General features: G+C 40.6%; 1 protein-coding gene and 1 long non-coding RNA gene across 2 annotated transcripts; both read left to right on the top strand.

Annotated features, from left to right (window-relative positions):
* The first annotated feature begins 214 nt into the window (after positions 1–214).
* LOC110944889 lies at positions 215–769 on the top strand. Its single transcript, XM_022186535.1, has one exon. The coding sequence runs from the start codon at positions 215–217 to the stop codon at positions 767–769; it is 555 nt and encodes a 184-aa protein (XP_022042227.1).
* An 8,300-nt stretch (positions 770–9,069) lies between these two features.
* Positions 9,070–10,665, top strand: LOC110864089. The gene is made up of 3 exons (XR_002549610.2): positions 9,070–9,155; positions 9,670–9,736; positions 10,541–10,665. It is a non-coding gene; the product is annotated as an uncharacterized LOC110864089 (long non-coding RNA).
* The last annotated feature ends 11,484 nt before the right edge of the window (positions 10,666–22,149 follow it).

Below are 22,149 nucleotides of genomic sequence, written 5' to 3'. Positions count from 1 at the left end.
GCCTGATAGGGTTAGGCACTTGGTAAAGGCTCATGCTCCTCTTGATTTTTGATGCAGCAGTTGAGCTAAGTGGGACTCTTTACGATGATGTTTTAGCAGTTGAAGAGAAGTTGGAGGAACCAGAAAAGAAGAAGTGGGTTGGATCGAATAAGAGGTTCAGGGGTGAACATGGGGATACAGGTGATAAGAGGGTTAAAACTGAGAACTTGGGTACATGCAGGAAGTGCGGAAAAACGCACTCTGGGAGTGCTCAATGAAGACCATTCTATGTTTCCGTTGTGGGCAAACGGGACACTTTGCTAATGATTGTAAGGCTGGCCCTAAGTGTTACAAATGTGGGGGTTTTGGGCACATATCCAGAGAATGCAAGGGCAAAAAGGGTGAGGGGTCAAGCCAGGGTCCTGCTGAGGACAAGAAAGAGGATGTGAAACCGAAGGCAAATGCACGGGCCTTTACAATGACTAGGGCTGAGGCGAAGACTGATCCGAATGTTGTTTCAGGTACATTCCTTGTTAATGATGTTCCTGCTTCTGTGTTATTTGACTCTGGGGCCAGTAGGAGTTTTGTGGCCCATTCCTTTTGTGGTAAATTGCCTAGAATGCCTAGGAAGATTGAGGAACCATTTTGTGTTGAAACTGTTGTGGGTCGACCTACTAGTGTGACCGATGCTTTAGATGATTGTTTTATTGATTTGGAAGGTCATAGGTTCCCTGCTAGTCTGTTTATCATTACGTTGGGTGGTTTTGATGTGGTATTGAGAATGGATTAGTTGTGTAAATCATGTAAATCTTGTATAGTTGTGATTATTTGATGTTATTTGATACTAAAAATAGGATGGATCATCATCAAGACATACTAGATCATGTTCAAGAACATGAACTAGTAGTATGTTAGTGTAGAGATATGAAAAGATGATGAAACCATCCACCATGAACTTGAAACTTGAATAAACATAATTTTCCATGTAAAATGGAGTTGTAAGCTTGTGGATCTAAAGATCTACAAGTGGTTTTTCGGAAGAACCAAGCGGAAAATACTAGTTTTGTTAAAACCCGGATATTTTATGAACTAGAGGCAAACTTGGTAAATAAACAAGCGTATGAACACTTGTGTAACAAGAAATTTAACAAAGAAGCGTTTTTGTAAACATTGACTAGAAGTTGTTAAACTTCAAGTTCTTTAAAAATGAAGTTTACAAGAAACTAAATATGTTTTTTTTTAAGTTCACAAGACCTACTAAAAATGATGGTAACTTACTACATGTTTTTATAAAACCTTCAAGTTCATGAGTTTATGGTTTGTTCATATTTTTGTCAAGTTGATGGATAAATATTGTATATTGTTGATTGGTAAATTGTTTGGTGACTTTTACAAAAAGAAAATGATATGCTAAAAGCATGGACACCTCCAGTTACAGAGGAAACCCTGGCGAAAATTTTCCAGAAATATAACACTTAGAAAATATTTTTCTAGTAAATGGTTACAAATATATTTTTAACTTGTTTTCAAAATATAAACTTCGCCATGATTTTTATTACAAAAACAACCAAGTACCGGAGGTGGATTTTCGTAAATGAACTTGTTAAATATATATTTAGAATATATATTTAATAATAAGTCGCTTGTGTGATTTTGTGATTATTTTGTGAACTATATATATATTATTTTTAGGGTTAAAAATAATATTACATCAAATATCATGAAGATACGACTTCCAAAATAATACCAACACTCTCACAAAATAAATATTTAAGTTACACAAGTATCGTTGCTTTACGACACGCTAAAACGTAACTCATGTATGTTTCGGAAGATACTCCCATACGTATATTTTGATAAAGTATTATTTTGAGAAAATGTACGAGGTAAAATATAATATTTTTGGGAAAAATATATATTTTGAAATTAAAATGTTTTAGACAAGTGATTAAAATATATTTACTAAGTGGGACTTAAAAATATATATTTCAGAATATACCATTACGCGATATTTTTGGAAAATGTAACACCCCGAAAATATAACCTTTATATTAGAAATTAAGGATTTCATAAACAAGAGATAACCATGTAGAAATTTTTAACCTAGTAAAAATTTCAAGTCTTGAAAATAACTTACACTTGGTTAAAACACTAGTATTTAAAAATAAATGATAAGTGAGGGACTAAAGTTGCCAAAGAATGAAAGTTATAGGCTGATTGTAACAAAATACACCAAACACACCATTTTTGGGTGTGCCTGGTCGAACAAGAGGAAGGGGGCGACAAAGGGGTTCTCCAAAACCCTAAGTTTCACTCAAAAATTCCCAATTGAAGCCTCAAATCCGTTCCAAATCGAGTTTTAAACACATATTAGTGAACACCTCGTTGTAAGGATCAAAAGGTATGTAAAATTTAGTAATTTTGTTACATCACAAATTCTAGATTAAATGTGAAACATGAAAAATTCAGCTTGATTACTGATGCATGGGTGAAATTAGAAGGGTTATGAGGTTTAGGATCAAACCCTAGATGATTTCTTGACATAATCTTGTATAATACTTGTAGGGTTACATAATCACCATTGTAGGTGAGTAGTGAACTCTAAGAAACTTGACAGATGCAGAATTTAAAACTCTTATTCTAGCACAATCAAAGATTTGGAAGTGATTTCTGAAATGTTAGAATGATAAGATATGTGCAAAGTTGTTTAATTAAAGTGAAATCCGAAGAAAACTACAAGATATGAACTTGGTAATGATTGTAGGAAAATCTGACCCGTTAGGTGTTTGTTGAAATGCCTAAGTGAAGATTTAAATGTAAAATGTTGATAAAAACGCAGATTTGATAATGGTCCATAATGATGTGATTGTGGTCATAAAAAGAGTTCTAAACATGTTGTAAACTGAAATTTCTAGGCAAAGAGTCCGGATCGTCAAGCGGACAAGCCGAAGGGAATCCACGAAGAAAGGGTGCGCTCTAAAGGTACGAAATTTCCGTTTCGTTACGTAAAGGTTAATTATTGTGTACTTTATGTCATAGTATAAAGCATGGTAAACAGGTTAGACCCTTGTGTCACGAAAGAGACTTTTCGTCTTAAACAAGTGAACGGGTCAAAACAAGTGATAAGCATGAAATCTTGCATGTCCCGAATGGTGTGTAAATTCAGCACCCAAACGGGTCAAACAAGTTTTTGTAATAAGCAAGAAGCAAGACACTATTACGTAATGCACGTTCTACATAACGTGTAAGCCGTGTAGCTAATACCATAAGCAAGTTAAGAAACTTTGCTCTTAATATAGGAGTTAAAGTTTAGATATTTGATGCATGACAATAGCACGAACGACTAATTAGATGCCTTGTAATTTAGTTGTAAGCTAATCCGTAGACATGCCCTCATGATAATAGTTGAGTATTATCATAAGTAAAATACAAGTATGGAGAAATTAGCCCAGTCGCTTAACAATTAATGTGAGATTAAGCTGTTTGACGCTCGAAAATAACCAGCAAAACTGCATTTGAAACAAAGGGGTTTTGTGCAGGGCACACCGTAAATTACGGTGGTACCGTAATTTACGGTGGCCAGCATACTGTTACGGTGGGAACCTACTGATTTACGGTAGGTTCCAAACGGCCCAGAAGCCACCGTAATTTACGGTGACACCGTAAATTACGGTGGAGCCCAGTTTGATGTGAATTCTATTTTAATCTCTCGAATAACGTGTTCGAATTTGATTGTATACGTAAAATTCTAGAACCATAATGCTAATGCTTGTTTAAAACATTTAGTTTTCAGGTACTCAAGAAAAAGGATGATGATCAAGCAATCGTGTCGAACCGAACACACATATTATAACGCTTCCGCACTTGATCTTTTGTTTTGTAACTATGTAAACGCTAATAGTTTTACTTTGAACATCGTTTAGTAGGTTAATGATGTGAATGTTGTAACTAGTTGGCTTTAAATCTTCAAAAGATTTTTGTAAACTCTAAAGTTTTGGCACTAAATGTACGGTTCTAACTTATAAACATTTAGTATTATAATCTAGGTCTTACAAGTTGGTATCAGAGCCCAAGGTTGCCAATAAGTGTTCGGTTCAAGCTTGATCAAGCATCCGGTAAGAGTTAATCGTTTAAGTAGAAATTAGAGAACATAGAAATAAATCATGAACAAATATGCATGAAAAGGGTGTGTAAGCTCACTCAAATACAAGAAATGCATGAAACAAGAATGATTAAATCAAGTTATGAACTTGATGAAATCAAAACAAGTAAAGCATGTGTTACAAATGGAATGTTTAACAATATACGTAAACATTTCAGTACTAAAGATGGCGGGCGGAGGTGATGGTGATGCGGTGCCAAGAGTCACCGAACAAATGAGAATAGTGATTGCCGAGGAGGTCGGAAAGGCGATCGAAAACAGTTTATCGAACTTCATTGATAAAATCCAAAATACGGTTTTATCAGTAGTAGAAGAAAGAATCAAGAAGCTAGAGGATAACTCGAATCTAGCAAAGGAAAAATCTGGAGGACGAAAGCCTTGTTCGTACAAGGAATTCATGGCTTGTAAACCACCCATATATAATGGGGAAGTTGATCCAATTGTGTGTCAACGATGGATAGGCGATATCGAGGGAGTATTCGAGAGAACTCATTGCGATGAGAATGACTACGTAGCTTATGGTACGGGTCAATTAAGAGGTCAAGCGAAAGACTGGTGGGATAATAAAAAGAAGGAAATTGGAAGCGAAGCGGCTAAGGCCATGACATGGGAGGAGTTTAAAACGCCGTTTCTTAAACACCATAGTCCCAAAGCGGTTATAAACAAGATCAAGGAAGAGTTCATGCAACTCAGACACAAAGGTGAATCCATAGACAAGATCACGGGGATGTTTATGGACAAGATGAAATTCTGTGACGATCTGATAACGAATGAAGAGCAAAAGGTTTATTACTACCATAACATGCTAAGCGCAGAATATAGGGAGTTCATAACCCCTTCAAAGTACGAGACCCTTACTGAGATTGTCAATGCCGCTCGGGAAAGGGAGTTCGAGCTGAAAAAGAGTATAGAGCGGGGTGAACGAAGGGCACAAGACGTAAATCCAAGCCCTACCAAGAAAGCAAGAACGAATGAAACAGCGAAGAAATCAGATACAAAGGGCGGTACACCCAGTTGCAAAATCTGTGGCAAGAATCATAAGGGCGAATGTCGCTTCAAAGATAAGCCTTGTCCCATATGTCGAAAAACGGGACATATGGCTATATCATGCCCGGAGAAAGTGACCGTTTGTTACAACTGTTACCGAACGGGTCACAAAAGATCGGAATGCCCGGAATTGGTTGGGAAGAAAGAAGGGCAAGACTCGAAAGGTGAAGCCTCGAAAGCCAAAGCAAGATCTTTCCAACTGACCGCTGCTGAAGCAAAGGTCGAACCTGACGTGGTCTCAGGTATATTTATTGTAAACTCAATTCCCGCACGTGTGTTATTTGATACTGGTGCGAATAAATCCTTTGTTTCATATGGGTTTATTCGGCACCCTTCATTTGTTCTAACAAAATTACCTATGCCCTTAGAAGTAGAGGTAGGTAATAACAAAAGCTTTATTGTTTGCGATGTATGTGAAAACTGTACAATGAACATTGATGACGAGGAATACGCAATAGACTTGATCCCGATGTCGATGGGAGAATTTCAAGTGGTAGTGGGAATGGATTGGCTATCCCGTTACCACGCGAAAGTGGTTTGTTTCCGAAAGGAAATAAAACTAACGTCTCCTAGCGGAAAACAAGTTACGATATATGGTGAAAAAGGAGGTAACCCGGTGATATGCACAATGCTAGAAGCCCATAAACTCATGAAACATGGATGCAAGGCCTATATGGTATATGCAAGTGAAACGGAAAAAGAACCCCTCAAAATTGAGAATGTACCGGTGGTGCGTGATTATGAAGATGTGTTTCCGGAAGAACTACCGGGGATACCACCAGAACGGGAGGTAGAGTTCGGAATCGAGTTGATTCCGGGCGCGAAACCCGTGGCCAAGGCGCCATACCGACTTGCACCGTCGGAGTTACAAGAATTGATGTCTCAAATTCAGGAATTTCTTAACAAGGGGTTTATCCGACCGAGTGTGTCTCCGTGGGGCGCACCAGTCTTATTCGTGAAAAAGAAGGATGGCAGTATGCGCATGTGTATCGATTACCGAGAGTTAAACAAACTCACGGTGAAGAATCGATACCCACTTCCAAGAATTGACGATTTATTTGACCAATTACAAGGAGCAAGTTGGTTCTCCAAAATTGATCTCTGATCTGGTTATCACCAATTGAAGGTCAAGGAGGAAGACGTTCCGAAGACGGCTTTTCGTACACGGTACGAGCATTATGAGTTCCTTGTAATGCCCTTTGGATTGACAAATGCACCCGCGGCTTTCATGGACCTCATGAACCGGGTTTGCAAACCCATGCTAGATAAGTCGGTAATCGTATTTATCGATGATATTTTGATATATTCGAAGAATGAAGCTGAGCATGTGTGTCATCTGCGGGAAGTATTAGACACCCTCAGACGAGAAAAGCTATATGCAAAATTTTCTAAGTGCGCTTTCTGGCTAAGAGAGGTGCAATTTCTTGGGCATATCATTAGTACCGATGGAGTACTAGTGGATCCGTCCAAGGTGGAAGCAGTGTCAAAATGGAACCCTCCAAGAAGCCCCTCAGAAATCCGAAGCTTTTTAGGGCTTGCGGGGTATTATCGGAAATTCATACAGGATTTCTCCAAAATTGCCTTGCCATTGACCAAATTGACTCGCAAGGAGGAAAAGTTTGTGTGGGGCGTTAAGCAAGAGGAAGCTTTCCAAACGCTCAAAGAAAGGTTGACCCACGCTCCGGTATTGACATTACCGGAAGGGACTGACGACATGGAAGTTTACTCGGATGCTTCCTATTTAGGGCTCGGGTGTGTTTTGATGCAACGAGGTAAGGTCATCGCCTACGCCTCGAGGCAATTGAAGATTCATGAAAAGAAGTACCCGGTTCACGACTTGGAATTGGCGGCGGTGGTGTTTGCCTTAAAGATATGGAGGCATTATTTGTACGGGGTAAAATTCACAATTTTTACCGACCATAAAAGCTTGAAATATTTCTTCGATCAGAAGGAATTAAACATGAGACAAAGGCGGTGGTTGGAAACAGTCAAAGATTTCGATTGTGAAATACATTACCACCCTGGGAAGGCCAATGTAGTGGCCGATGCGCTGAGTCGCAAAGCAGATTATACCCCGATATGGGTAAGATCAATGCAACTTGTTGTGACTTCAAGCTTACTAGAACGAATTCGAGAAGCACAGGATGAAGCTGTAAAGGCGGAAAACTGGAAAAAGGAAAGAATTATCGGCCAAGTTAAGGACCTGGAGATAGGCAGTCACGGCCTAAAGACTCGTTTTAATAGAATCTGGGTCCCTAACACATGTGAGGTTAAGAAGCTTCTACTCGATGAAGCTCATAAATCCCGTTATTCCATTCATCCGGGAGCGACCAAGATGTATAATGACTTGAAGCAAAACTATTGGTGGCCCGGAATGAAGTGTGACACCGTGAAATACGTGGAAAAGTGTTTGACTTGCCTACAAGTTAAGGCGGAACACCAAAAGCCATATGGTAAACTTCAACCGTTAGAAATCCCGGTTTGGAAATGGGAGCAAATTACGATGGACCTATTGACCAAACTGCCTAAAACAAGTCGTGGTTTTGATGCTATATGGGTAGTTGTGGATAGGTTAACTAAAAGTGCTCACTTTATTCCGATTCGTGAGACTTATACATCTGAGAAAATGTCGGAAGTATACACCAATGAAATCATAGCAAGGCATGGGGTACCGATATCTATTGTGTCAGACAGAGATACTCGGTTTACTTCGAAATTCTGGCGTGAATTCCAAGAACAGATGGGAACTAAATTGTTCCTTAGCACTGCATACCATCCACAAACGGATGGGCAGAGCGAAAGAACAATACAAACGTTGGGAGATATGCTGCGGGCTTGCATCATTGACTTTGGAGGTAGTTGGGACGTCCATTTACCCTTGGTCGAATTTGCATATAACAATAGCTATCACGCGAGTATTAAAATGGCCCCGTATGAGCTATTATATGGCAGAAAATGTCGGACCCCGGTATGTTGGGGAGAAGTGGGTCCGCGGGGGCTAGCACCCACCGATATAATCCGAACTACAAATGCGAAAATCGACATAGTTCGGGCACACTTGAAAGCGGCTCAAGACCGGCAAAAGGCATATGCAGATAAAAGAAATAGGCCAATTGAATTTCAGGTTGGCGATATGGTTATGCTAAAAGTTTCCCCATGGAAGGGTATTATTAGATTCAGAAAAAGGGGAAAACTGAGCCCAAGATTTATTGGGCCATTTAGAATCACTGAACGGGTTGGTAAAGTAGCATATCGTCTTGAATTACCCGAAGAGTTGAGTGGGATACATAACACATTCCACGTGTCACATCTCCGAAAATGTTTGGCCGATGAAACTGCTCATATCCACTATGATGATATCGAGGTGGATAACAGTCTCAACTATGCAGTAAAACCTATCGCGATTTTAGATCGCAAGGTGAAAACCCTAAGAAATAAAGAGATCAATCAAGTGAGGGTCAAATGGGAACACAAGAAGGGTGCTGATACCACATGGGAATCTGAAGAAGAGATGCAACGGCTATACCCTACTTTATTTGGTACGTAATTCGGTTTCGGGGACGAAACCCTTTTTAAGGGGGGTGGACTTGTAACACCCCGAAAATATAACCTTTATATTAGAAATTAAGGATTTCATAAACAAGAGATAACCATGTAGAAATTTTTAACCTAGTAAAAATTTCAAGTCTTGAAAATAACTTACACTTGGTTAAAACACTAGTATTTAAAAATAAATGATAAGTGAGGGACTAAAGTTGCCAAAGAATGAAAGTTATAGGCTGATTGTAACAAAATACACCAAACACACCATTTTTGGGTGTGCCTGGTCGAACAAGAGGAAGGGGGCGACAAAGGGGTTCTCCAAAACCCTAAGTTTCACTCAAAAATTCCCAATTGAAGCCTCAAATCCGTTCCAAATCGAGTTTTAAACACATATTAGTGAACACCTCGTTGTAAGGATCAAAAGGTATGTAAAATTTAGTAATTTTGTTACATCACAAATTCTAGATTAAATGTGAAACATGAAAAATTCAGCTTGATTACTGATGCATGGGTGAAATTAGAAGGGTTATGAGGTTTAGGATCAAACCCTAGATGATTTCTTGACATAATCTTGTATAATACTTGTAGGGTTACATAATCACCATTGTAGGTGAGTAGTGAACTCTAAGAAACTTGATAGATGCAGAATTTAAAACTCTTATTCTAGCACAATCAAAGATTTGGAAGTGATTTCTGAAATGTTAGAATGATAAGATATGTGCAAAGTTGTTTAATTAAAGTGAAATCCGAAGAAAACTACAAGATATGAACTTGGTAATGATTGTAGGAAAATCTGACCCGTTAGGTGTTTGTTGAAATGCCTAAGTGAGGATTTAAATGTAAAATGTTGATAAAAACGTAGATTTGATAATGGTCCATAATGATGTGATTGTGGTCATAAAAAGAGTTCTAAACATGTTGTAAACTGAAATTTCTAGGCAAAGAGTCCGGATCGTCAAGCGGACAAGCCGAAGGGAATCCACGGGGAAAGGGTGCGCTCTAAAGGTACGAAATTTCCGTTTCGTTACGTAAAGGTTAATTATTGTGTACTTTATGTCATAGTATAAAGCATGGTAAACAGGTTAGACCCTTGTGTCACGAAAGAGACTTTTCGTCTTAAACAAGTGAACGGGTCAAAACAAGTGATAAGCATGAAATCTTGCATGTCCCGAATGGTGTGTAAATTCAGCACCCAAACGGGTCAAACAAGTTTTTGTAATAAGCAAGAAGCAAGACACTATTACGTAATGCACGTTCTACATGACGTGTAAGCCGTGTAGCTAATACCATAAGCAAGTTAAGAAACTTTGCTCTTAATATAGGAGTTAAAGTTTAGATATTTGATGCATGACAATAGCACGAACGACTAATTAGATGCCTTGTAATTTAGTTGTAAGCTAATCCGTAGACATGCCCTCATGATAATAGTTGAGTATTATCATAAGTAAAATACAAGTATGGAGAAATTAGCCCCGTCGCTTAACAATTAATGTGAGATTAAGCTGTTTGACGCTCGAAAATAACCAGCAAAACTGCATTTGAAACAAAGGGGTTTTGTGCAGGGCACACCGTAAATTACGGTGGTACCGTAATTTACGGTGGCCAGCATACTGTTACGGTGGGAACCTACTGATTTACAGTAGGTTCCAAACTGCCCAGAAGCCACCGTAATTTACGGTGACACCGTAAATTACGGTGGAGCCCAGTTTGATGTGAATTCTATTTTAATCTCTCGAATAACGTGTTCGAATTTGATTGTATACGTGAAATTCTAGAACCATAATGCTAATGCTTGTTTAAAACATTTAGTTTTCAGGTACTCAAGAAAAAGGATGATGATCAAGCAATCGTGTCGAACCGAACACACATATTATAACGCTTCCGCACTTGATCTTTTGTTTTGTAACTATGTAAACGCTAATAGTTTTACCTTGAACATCGTTTAGCAGGTTAATGATGTGAATGTTGTAACTAGTTGGCTTTAAATCTTCAAAAGATTTTTGTAAACTCTAAAGTTTTGGCACTAAATGTACGGTTCTAACTTATAAACATTTAGTATTATAATCTAGGTCTTACAGAAAATATTATTTTGGAAATAAGAGAAGTGAAAATATGATTTCGTAAATATTACTAAGTGTAACATATTTTTGACAACGAGAAAATGTATTATTTTTTAGAGATAAAAATATATTTTCCTAGTATATGTAGAAAATATATAGTCTTTGAGAAAATATATATTTTCTAGGACAATACATGATTAAACAAAATAAGGTTTGTTTATATATATTTAAGTGAGACTTGAAATATATGGTTTTGGGAATATATTAACATATTTTATTTGAAACAATACACCGAAATACGACGCCATTACTTGGCAAGATATACAAATACAGATACGAAAATACATATAAGGAATACCCCATTCTTGGGAAGGAAATAAGAATACTTGAGGAGTACTAATACAGAGACACTGCAAAAACAATTATTCCAAAACTAAAAATAATTATTATAACTTGGAATAAAGCCAGGTATGTAACCCAAAAACACAAATACTATACAAAGGCATGGCTCGTTCGTCTAATAGACGTTAGTACGCTGTAGGTAGTCGTGTTGACTGAGGAGACTTGGGTTACGCATACTGAAGACGCAATACTGTGAGTTCATGTCCCCCTTTTCTCTTTACTGTTTTCAGTTTTATAAATTCGGGGGTGAAATACATGTTACAATTGTTTAGAACACTTTTATACATGGTATGATTAGCTAAGGAATTTACTGCTAGATCACGTGAATGGATAGGCTATTATCGTAAGACCATTAATCCTTGTATAAGGACCGAGAGGCATGAGTGATAGATCTATCGGGTGTTGCGAGCCCCACACATGGGCCAGAGTGTGGCTGCATGTGGTGACTATGTCGTTCCGCCAGAAGGACCGGTACGAAATACGCGTTACAGGTTTGAGTGCTTCCTAGGCCATGTCACTTATTAATGTATTAGCTACACATTAATTGATCTGTTTTTCCTTATTGCTACATACCAAGAACATCCATTATACTGACACATTTTAACGATTTTTACAGACTTACATACACATGAACTCGCTCAACTTTTGTTGATGTTTTTCAAACTACATGTATTTCAGGAAATTAAGTATGGATCTGCCGGCCGTTGGAGTTTCAAGTCATGTTAAGTATAAAGATGTTATCCATGGTCTTTGGGTTTGGCCAGCGTGTCTTAATCCTGGACGAGACACGTCTTCCAAATTTTGGTTACAACTAATATCTTTTGACGAGTCCTTAGCGAACTTTTACACAATTCATATGGTTTGTAAAACTTAAATTTGAAGTCAACGTTTTAGACAATGTTGTTATGTTTTAAACTCATTTTATGGATGACAAATCTTTATTTATTCATATAGTTGTTTGATATGGTTGAATGCAATGATAACAAGTAAGTCACACCATAATCACGCTTCCGCAAAAGTCAGGGTGTGACACTTGGGAACCAGTGATGATGAGAGTAAAATGTGGTTCAAGAATAAGGACTTTTCTTTATTTCAGTATTTAAATTAACTAAGACTTTAGGATTTCTTGGGTTGATTCGAGACTTTTGGTTTCTTTTGGATTCCATATTTTTCCTTGTTAAATGGATTTTGTTTGGTTTTGATATCTGTAATAGTGACACGTCAGCCCTAGTCGGGTCGGGGTGTTACAGATGGTTTGCGATGACGGTAGCGGGTGGTGGCCGTGGAGGATGGTGGTGGTAGTCGGCGGAGGGTGGCGGTAGTGGTCGGGGTGGTGGTTGTCGGTGGTTGCGGGTGGCGGCGATGGTGGTCGATGGTGGTGGCGATGACGACGGTCGGTGGTGGTGGTCGACGGTAGCGGGAGGTAGCCACGGAGGATGGTGGTGGTGGCCGGCGGAGGGTGGCGGTGGTCGGTGGTGGTAGGTGGTGGCGATGGTGGTGGCGGCGATGACGATGAGTGGTGGTAGTCGACGGTAGTGGGTGGTGGCAGCGGAGGATGGTGGTGGTGGTCGGCGGTAGTGGTCGGGGTGGCGGTGGTTTGCAATGGCGGGTGGCAGCAATGGTAGTCGATATCGGTGGCGGCAGAGGACGGTGGTGGTGGTCGGCGGAGGTTGGTGGTGGGTGGTGACGATGGCAGGTGGTGGTGGTGGTGGTGGTGGTAGATGGTGGAGGTGATGTGCGGTGTTTGTGACGTAGGCTGAGAGAGGGAATGAAATGAAAAAAAAAACAGGGGGAGTGGATGGAATGAATTTGAGTGAATAGAATGGCTAATTTAATGAGTGATTCCATTACATTGACCAACCAAACACATTTTTTTTTCATTCTCTCACAATAGTTCATTCTATTCCACCTCCCATTACTACCTAAAAATAAATAGCTAAAGAGAAAATTAAAAACTAGTGCATCAAAACTTTAAAATTTAAGCCAACTCTAAAATCATAATAGTAACTTTAAAAAAACCTCTTAAATGGATTAAGATGTAAACACGTTTATTAAAGGGTTAGTAGATTTAAACACCCCAACTATTATCATTTGGCCGCTGGCACTCTCAACTTTGACTTTGGCTCACACCACTCCCAACTTAAGACTTGGGTTGCTGTGTCACCCCGTCGTTAACCAAACACTAACTTGGTTAATTTTGTTGTCCTACATGGCTAATTGAGATGATGTGGCGTTTGGATTCGATATCTTCAAAAGCTTCGATGGATCCTTCTAGAGTTTAATGGTCGTATACTTATAATAGAAAGAAAATATCGAATGAAAATGGCACTGAATCGCCACTTTATAACGGTGTTAGGAAACAGTTAACGGTTCCGGAAGATTGGTGGGTTGAAGATTTGTGTGATCTTCATATCGATTTGTATAAAAGAGTCATAATAACGATTAAGGCGAAAGGAAGAGTAAGCCTTGATGTTGTTGGTGAATCTTTAAAAGCTTATTTGCACAGGAAGTTAAACAAAGGGGATGATGTAAAAAACCGTTTGTTGATTGAAACGATTCTCTTTTTAATACCAACAGAAAGAAATAGCGTTTCTTGTGATCTTTTGATTCAGTTGTTGCAAGAATGTGTTCGATTAGATTGTGGGGAAATGCAAAAGGATATATTGGTCAAACGGATTGGTCAACAGCTGCAGAATGCATCGGTTGCTGATCTTGTGGATGTTGACGTCGATTTGGTTCAAGAACTCGTGAAAACGTTCATGATGCAGGATCAGGTTGCCGATCACGGTGATGAACACCGCTTTCTAGAAGTCAAGTTTGTTGACTCGGGAGCGAAAGTCAAAGTCGCTAAGCTTATCGATTTGTACCTCGCTGAAATTGCTAGAAACCCCGATTTACTGTTATTAAAGTTTACCGATCTTGCAGACATGGTGTCGACCAGAGCCGTTTCAACCTTTTCGGATGCCCAAGGCGAAATGAAATTCTGAGGCCCCTTTTCCTTCTTTGATTATTATAAACGATACGTGTTTGGAAGCAAGCAAAAATCTAACACAACTATAACATAGAGTGATTTGCTTGTATAAGGATTAAGGAATCAAACAACTCTAAAACAATAAGTTTACACAAGTATTAATAGTTAGCATATTAATCTTCTTTTAAGTGGAGGCCCTATGTTCTTGGAGGCCCTAGGCCCAAGCCTAGGTTAGTTGTACTATAGGTCCGGCCCTGGTGTCGACTCAATCTCGGCCTTCACACGGTGAGCCAGGTGGTGGTGGATACGGACGGTGGAGACAAGCTCCGGCCGTCGGAAAACAGGTGGTGAGGGGGTGGCTCAGTTTTGGAACAAGCTTGGTTCACTTTGGTTCAGGTTTCACATGGGTCGGATTCAGTCTTGTTCAACAACCATTGGCCACAAAATGGCCACGTCAGCAAAAATGGCCACGTTGGATAAAAACAGGCCATGTCACCATGCCACGTCAGCAAATATTGGCCATGTCAGCAAAAAAAAAACTAACCCAGTTAGTGTTTATTTAACGACGGGGTGAGACAGCAACCCAAGTGTTAAGTTGGGAGTGGTGTGAGCCAAAGTCAAAGTTGAGAGTGTCAGCGGCCAAATGGCAATAGTTGAGGGTGTTTAAATTCATTAACCCTTTATTAAACAAGTAGTGTTCTTGTTTATCAAATGAGTCATGTTCAGATTAACCCGTTAATAAATCGTTATATTAGCCACCTGAAGGGGTATGGTCCCAAAAAGTCGCGCAAACCTCCGCCCAGGTTGCGCGTGAGACCATACTCCTTATTTCAGAAAAACTTATTAATAAGATCCACGCGCGACCTAAAAACGTTGTAGTCTATCCCGCGCGAGGCAGGGCCCACAAGAGGCTCAGATATCAACACTTAGCATAAAACAATGGAACAAATGAGCATACTAACCCCGCGCGGGTTAGTTGATGTCCAACAAGAACCACACAGTAGGGAAGCGCACGGCTACCTACAGTGGTACATAAGGTACAAGTGGCAGTAAAAGGAGCCAACGAGCGTCCAGCAGGCTCTGGTCAATCGTGCGCCACGATCGTCTGACGAGAAGTACACAAGGACGCCTACGTGGCACCAATCAGAGGACGGAGACAACTGTCCCACGATCTCCACTTGTCTGCTGATGACAGAAGGACAACAAGGCCGACAGCAGTGACACGTGGCTCCAATCAAGGTGCGCCAGCACCGAGGAACGTCTAGAAGCCACTAAGCGGTCGACGCCAGTGAGACAAAGAGTATATTCGTTTTGTTGTCCGCTTCCGGCCCAAGGCCCATCAGCCCATAACCCCTTACACCTCTCCGGCTATAAATAGAGACCTCATTCCACAGGTTAAACATTCTATTCCCTCTACTCTCACTCTAAGCTCTTAATTACTCTCAAAGCAGTCGCTTATTCTCACGCCGGAGCCTGGTTAAGAGGGAAACCCCCACATTCCCCTCTTAACGAGTAACGGTGTTCTGTTTTGCAGGATCGATTATCAAGTCGGAGCTCAAATATCCATAAGAAGATTAACCATTATGAAAGGAACATAAACCAATCTAATTAACTCCCTAATTAGACAGTGTTTCTTCATTGGCGCCCACCGATTTTTTCTATAACCACCCTCATCTTCTTTTATTTGAGCCTTTGACATCTTTTTCATCCTTCGACTATGGCTGGTCAAGGAACCATTCCAGAGTTCGGTTTCGGAACCAACTCTAACGCGGCGTTGGGTGAAGGAATCCAAAACTTCCAAGCCCAACAAATCGAAGAAATCGGCGAAGTTGAAATCACCAATATTGGGGGTCCGCGCGGGAGCATCACCCGCATCACCCAAGTGGTCACCCCAGGGAACAACGGAGAAGGACCTTCGAACACAGCGCCACCCCAAAATGTATCGGCATTACTAGGCTTACCAGAAGGCGAAACCCCAGCCTCATGGTATGCCAAAAACATCGCCACTATCAATGCAGCATATCAGTCGCTGATTGCGCAACAAGCAGTTTTGACGGCAGAACCGTCCTTAGTAACTCCCCCAAGTCAAGGAGCGTGCCAGATGCCTCCACCGCCAAATCTCCAAGGCAGAATAAACAGGCCACCCCCTACCAGGCGTCTAAGCGTGCAAGACACGCGCGACACAAGGGGAGAAACGGAAAGCTACTACGACTACCCATCGAACCTTCAAAGAGGTCCTGTTCATAGCCGACTCACGCCGCGCAACATGAACAACGAATGGGAAGAAACAGACCCGAATGATCCAACCTGGGAAGACGACAAAGGATCGTCAGTCTTTAATCGCTTGCCAAAAAACCATGAGTACTACAAACCGAGACACCACATCGGTTACACAGAAGAAGCTGAAAGAGATTTCCGCCTGGCATACCGGCCAGCGGAAGCTGCGGAACACTCCAAGTTCATCCCGAAAATCGCACTCGCGCCGCTTTCACGAGAAAAGTTACCTCCGACTGTCGGGAAGTTCAACGGCTTGACTGATCCAGACGATCACGTCAGAACATTCACAAGTGTAGGCTGCATGGGAGGTTGGAACATGCCCATGTGGTGTCACTTGTTTATTCAAACTCTTACCGAGGCGGCTCGCGCCTGGTTCGATAGCCTCCCGCCTGGGAAGATTAAATCATGGGTAGATTTCAAGACGCAGTTTTTGAGCTACTTCAGCCAGCAACGTCGCTACCAGCGCGACACAGCTGAAGTCGAGGATATCTGGCGAAGAGATGGTGAAGGATTGGAGGACTTTATCACCCGGTTTAACAAGGAATGTTTGGAGATAGGCGGCGTCAGTGAGCAACTCATGCGCTGTCATTTCAAAAAAGCCATCCGATGTGATAGTCTCATCAGAACTATCACAGGCAAAGATGGAATGCCAAAGGAGTGGGATAAGCTAATGGAGGCTGCAAAAATCGTCGCACAAACAGAAGAATCCCTAAGTGGGTACAAATCTGGTTATGATGCTAAAGAACACCACTCATCTCATCATTACTCAAGGGATTACTCGCGCGACTATAGCAGACACGAGAAAAGGAAGATGTGACAACCCGTGATTTACGTCTCTTAATTACGCGATTAACAGGTGATTAACGCAATGATAAATAGTGTTTATAAGCAAATTAATGTAATTAGGCGTTTGGGATGCCCAGGAATGTTTATCCGACTTTACAGTGATCGAACGGTGGCTTACAGAGCAGCTTGTGAAACGTTAAACGGTAACGAATCGAAACCGTACAGAATACTGACAACGCCGACGAATAGTAAATTTTTACGATAGATTCTAGCTTCGTAGTCAAATTTTAGTGACTACAGTCGGAACCGGTTCGAAAAACGGAGTAAAGACGGTGACGATATAATTTTACGCGCTTTTTACGCAACCGACAACTAAACGTACAAACAGTGACTACTGACCGTACTTTGGTGTATTTTATTTTTTGACGTTAAACAGAGTTCAGGATTTTGACAACGTGCCTCGTAGGAATTACGGGCCACTTACACATAAAATAGGCTTGTGGGCCCTGGGCCCAAGCCCAAAACTCACAAGCCTGAACCTACACCTAGTATGCTATATCTTGTCAAGATCATAAAGATCTATACGAAATCCCTAATTCTATGCAAAAATCACATAAAATCTCATCAAAATCTATACATAAGATTATGTCTCAAGATTTGATTACACCAAAAATCTCAATAAGATTTTTCCCCAAACACTTAACCTGTGTATAAATATGAGACCTTAGGGTCTCTTTATTTTCATTCCACAAGATAAAATCACAGACATATGGTCTGTCCTTCTCCCTCTCTTGATTTTATAGACACTAAACAAACACACAGACAACTATATTCAATTGCTTCACACCACAAACACCCTTTCACTGCTTTCCCCTCTCTCTCGTTCCCCTTACCCGATGACTGGAGCAGAGCCGACCGGTCTCCGACCGTCCTTTCTCCGGCCACTCACGCACACCCACAACCTTTCTTCTTCTTCATGTGTATGTTACTCATGGCCCTACACACCCGAAGCAGAGAGAGAGAGAGAGACGAAGATGGTGTCGGCATCAGAACCGACGTGTGCGGCAGCGGCGGTGGTGCCTCCGACGAACGGTAAACGCCCCCCCCCCCCTCTCTTCCGATGAACCCCAGCGGCGACACCCCCCTCTGACTTCCGATTTACGGCTGCCACCACCAGATGGTGGTGGCGTATGGCGGCGGTTACAAAGAAGAGAGAGAGAAAGAACCAGTGGTCGGAGCCACGGACCGGCGGTCGGAGCCTCGGACCAACGGACATTATCTTTATCCGGCGAAGTACACCGGTGTCGGGTCGGATTGGTTCAAGTTCAGGTTATTTAGGTAAGTTTCGGTTCAGATTAGATGCTTCAAAGTTTGGTTCGGTTTATTTTTGACTCGGGTGTTCAGGTTCGGGATAAGCGGATCCGATTTTGGCTCAACTCGGTTCGACTCGGTGTAACTCGGTTGACTCGGTCAACTCAACCGAGTCAACTCGGTCAAGGTCAGTCAATAAAAGTCAGCAGTCAACGGCTCGGGTCAACAGCAGTTAGCAGCGCGATCAGATTTGTTGTGGCAGAAGCAGTTCGAGTTGACTCGGTCAACTCAGTGAGTCGACTCGGCCCAACTCAGTTAACGAGAGCTGACTCGGTCAACTCAGACCCGGTCAACTCAGTCCGTGGTTCGACGCGAGAGTTTTGGTAAACATTAATGTCACGTTTATTTTGTTATTTTTATAATATTATTACTCACGTGACAAACGAGCTCGAACCGATATAAAATAACGTTTAGTTTATACTTTGTCGTCTCATAAAATTATATATATATTGAGTATATGGTTGGATTGTTGTTGAAAATTGATTAGATTTTGATAAAAATAACGACACTTAGTTGTCAGGGCCGTCCAAAAACAGAGGAGACTCTGCCCGTTTTTCGAGAAAAACCGCAAAATAAAACGAGTTTTATTATAAAGCAAAATGTGCTTTTGAGTGACTTTTATAAAACGAGATACAAATATAAAGTTTCTTTATCAACAACTTACAACTTACGAGAACAACGATACGGAGATTAATTTGACAACAAAAATAAATATAGTTATTATTATATTTATTTCAAACAAACTCGAACCTTTTTATAAATAAATATAGTATATATATTTATTTCAAGCATCGCGTAACCCGAAGTCGTTTCATCAAAATAAATATAGTTTATATTTATTCCAAATATCAAATGACACGACAATTGTTTTGCTAGATAAATATAGTTTATATATTTATTTGAAGTTATATACGACACGAGTCCTTTTATAAAATAAATATAGTTTGTATATTTATTTCAAACTTGAAACAACGCGATGATACTTTCGCAAAATAAATATAACTTTTTGTATTTATTTTATACGCCTAGACGGCACATACGTATATTACACAAGACGTGATGTATATAATACAAGTTATTATATATTATTTTCATACGAAGCGCGATACGAATTTGTTATATGATATTTTCATAGAAATATTCTTTTTATACACGTACGACTTCATAAAATGAAGCTAAACGAATACAACTTAGTCATTTTCATTAAGCTAACTATTTACCGTCGAATCGTTCGATTAACGATTCGGTAGAGCTCGATGACACGTAGTTTAGATACTGCGTTTATTTAGAAACTTATTAGATATTCCGTGTTAGGAATATTGTAGAATGCACGCTAGCAAGTCAAGTCTTGGAAACGACATCGCAAAGTCGTATATAGCTAGCTTTGCACAGGAATATTCAGGCGAGTTCATAACCCCCACTTTTTACTGTTTTACATTCTTTTTGTAAATGTTTTCGGGGTGGAAAGACATGCACAATTTTCAGAAACATACAAAGTTTTGAACAAACGCAAAACTCGTATTTCTAAATCATATCACGAATGGATTTCGAGGAACTCAAATGATTTACGAAAGGTTTATACTAAACATACCGGTTTTTACAAAACAAATGCTTATTTTCGAAATATGAATGATTTTTCATAACTAAGGAGTCAGTCAGGGTGGCTGGGAAGGTTCAGTCAGGGTGGCTGGGAAAGTTCAGTCAGGGTGGCTGGGAAAGCTCAGTCAGGGTGGCTGGGGAGGCTCAGCCAGGGTGGCTGAGGTGGAATATATGTTACAGTAATTACGAAAAATTTTTACATGGTATGGTTAACGTAAGGAGGTGTTATACGATCATGTGAGTGGATAGGAACAACATGGGGCCATTAGTCCTCATGGAGGGACCGAGGGACAGGAGCGGTAGATCTATCTGGGTGTAGCGAGCCCAGCCCCCGGCCAAACTAGAAACGGACCGTGGGGTGACTTTGTCCACATACTTTGCCGTGGCGAAATCTGCTAGGTTTGAGTCTCCCTATTTGCACTTCACATATGTCAGTGGCCTTGCAAACCATTGGTGATCACAAGTCCTCTTACACTGCTACATACCAGGGATTTTATACTTACGGAAACTTCTTGTTCATACAAATTAACTACCATGTTTTATACAAATACAAAGAATTATGGGGGTATGGAGTCAAAGTCAGGGTGGGCATTGACGGTTATGCGAACATTACAAAGACAAGGCTTTACAAATACATGGTTTTATGAACATAACGTGTTACAAACACAACGTTTCCATATAACTTGGCAAGAAAATGATTTTTAAATTCATTTTCTCAATACCATTTCGAAAACCGGTTATTCCAAAGATTTATTTCAAATCTTTCACAACTCAAAAGATTTATTTCAGATCTTTTACAAACAAACTATGAACTCGCTCAACTTTATGTTGACTTTTTCGCATTTTCTTTCTCAGGTTGCATTTCTAAGACAAAGCACGGTTGGAATAGGAGGACCATGAAGAGTCGAGTACTTAGTGGGCGTTCAGTTTCTAGAAAGACTTAGCTTATTTGCTTCCGCTGTGCAATGAAGATACCAGTCCAGTCACGCCAACGCTCTGATAATTTCGGGGTGTGACAGATTGGTATCAGAGCTATAGGTTACAGCGAATTAGGTTTCTGTTATACCTAGGCTCTAACCTCACCTTCCCCCCCCCCTGGGGACTTAGATCATTGAGACGTTGAATACATACAGAACGCCTAGTACTCGAATATGGTCTCTAACCGTTGCCGAAAAACAAGCAGTCAAAATATTGTTTTCAAACATACGCTGTTATGGTGTTTCATACACGGTGCATAAGATAATTACATACAGTACACAACACTCTGAGAGTTTAGGAAACATGCATTTAAAACCTTCGGAAAAGGGAATTCAGTCTGAGAGGCTGGAAGGATAGTCTAGTGGGACTAGAAGATTCAGTCTGAGAGGCTGGGAGGATAGTCTAGTGGGACTAGGAGATTCAGTCTGGGAGGCTGGAAGGATAGTCTAGTGGGACTAGGAGATTCAGTCTGAGAGGCTGGAAGGATAGTCTAGTGGGACTAGAGGGTTCAGTCTGAGAGGCTGGGATAGTGGGACTAGGGGAATTACTTGATTGCTTATTGATGACTAACATGCTTATTTGATTATATGATCGATTATTTGTGCATGTACATCACGTAGGAATCGCGAATATTAACTCGGGTACACACTATTATCCACATTGTCTATGATATTCTAAACTCCCCGAGCAGGCAGCCTACGCATAACAAAACACTAGCGCACGGGAATACATGGAACTCAATTTTTACGTCCACGGATGTCGGGGTACATCACTTTCTACATGGCACACGACGCTAGTGCACAGGTATACGTGGAACTTAAGCTTACATCAACAGAGGTTGAAGTACGTCACATACGACTATCGAGGCGAGGCCTTTGAAAAGACGCGATGGCGCAATTCAACGACGACGCTAGATTCCGGTCAGCAGGGGAACTAACGACCAGGAAACGATAACTTGTCACGCGATCCTTCAA

Source organism: Helianthus annuus, chromosome 6, assembly GCF_002127325.2.
Source record: "Helianthus annuus cultivar XRQ/B chromosome 6, HanXRQr2.0-SUNRISE, whole genome shotgun sequence".
NCBI lineage: Eukaryota > Viridiplantae > Streptophyta > Magnoliopsida > Asterales > Asteraceae > Helianthus > Helianthus annuus.
This window is presented reverse-complemented; position numbering and strand designations above follow the sequence as displayed.

Coding starts and splice junctions, on each gene's coding strand:
- LOC110944889 (XM_022186535.1), top strand. CDS start 215: ATGCAGGAAGTGCGGAAAAACGCACTCTGGGAGTGCTCAATGAAGACC.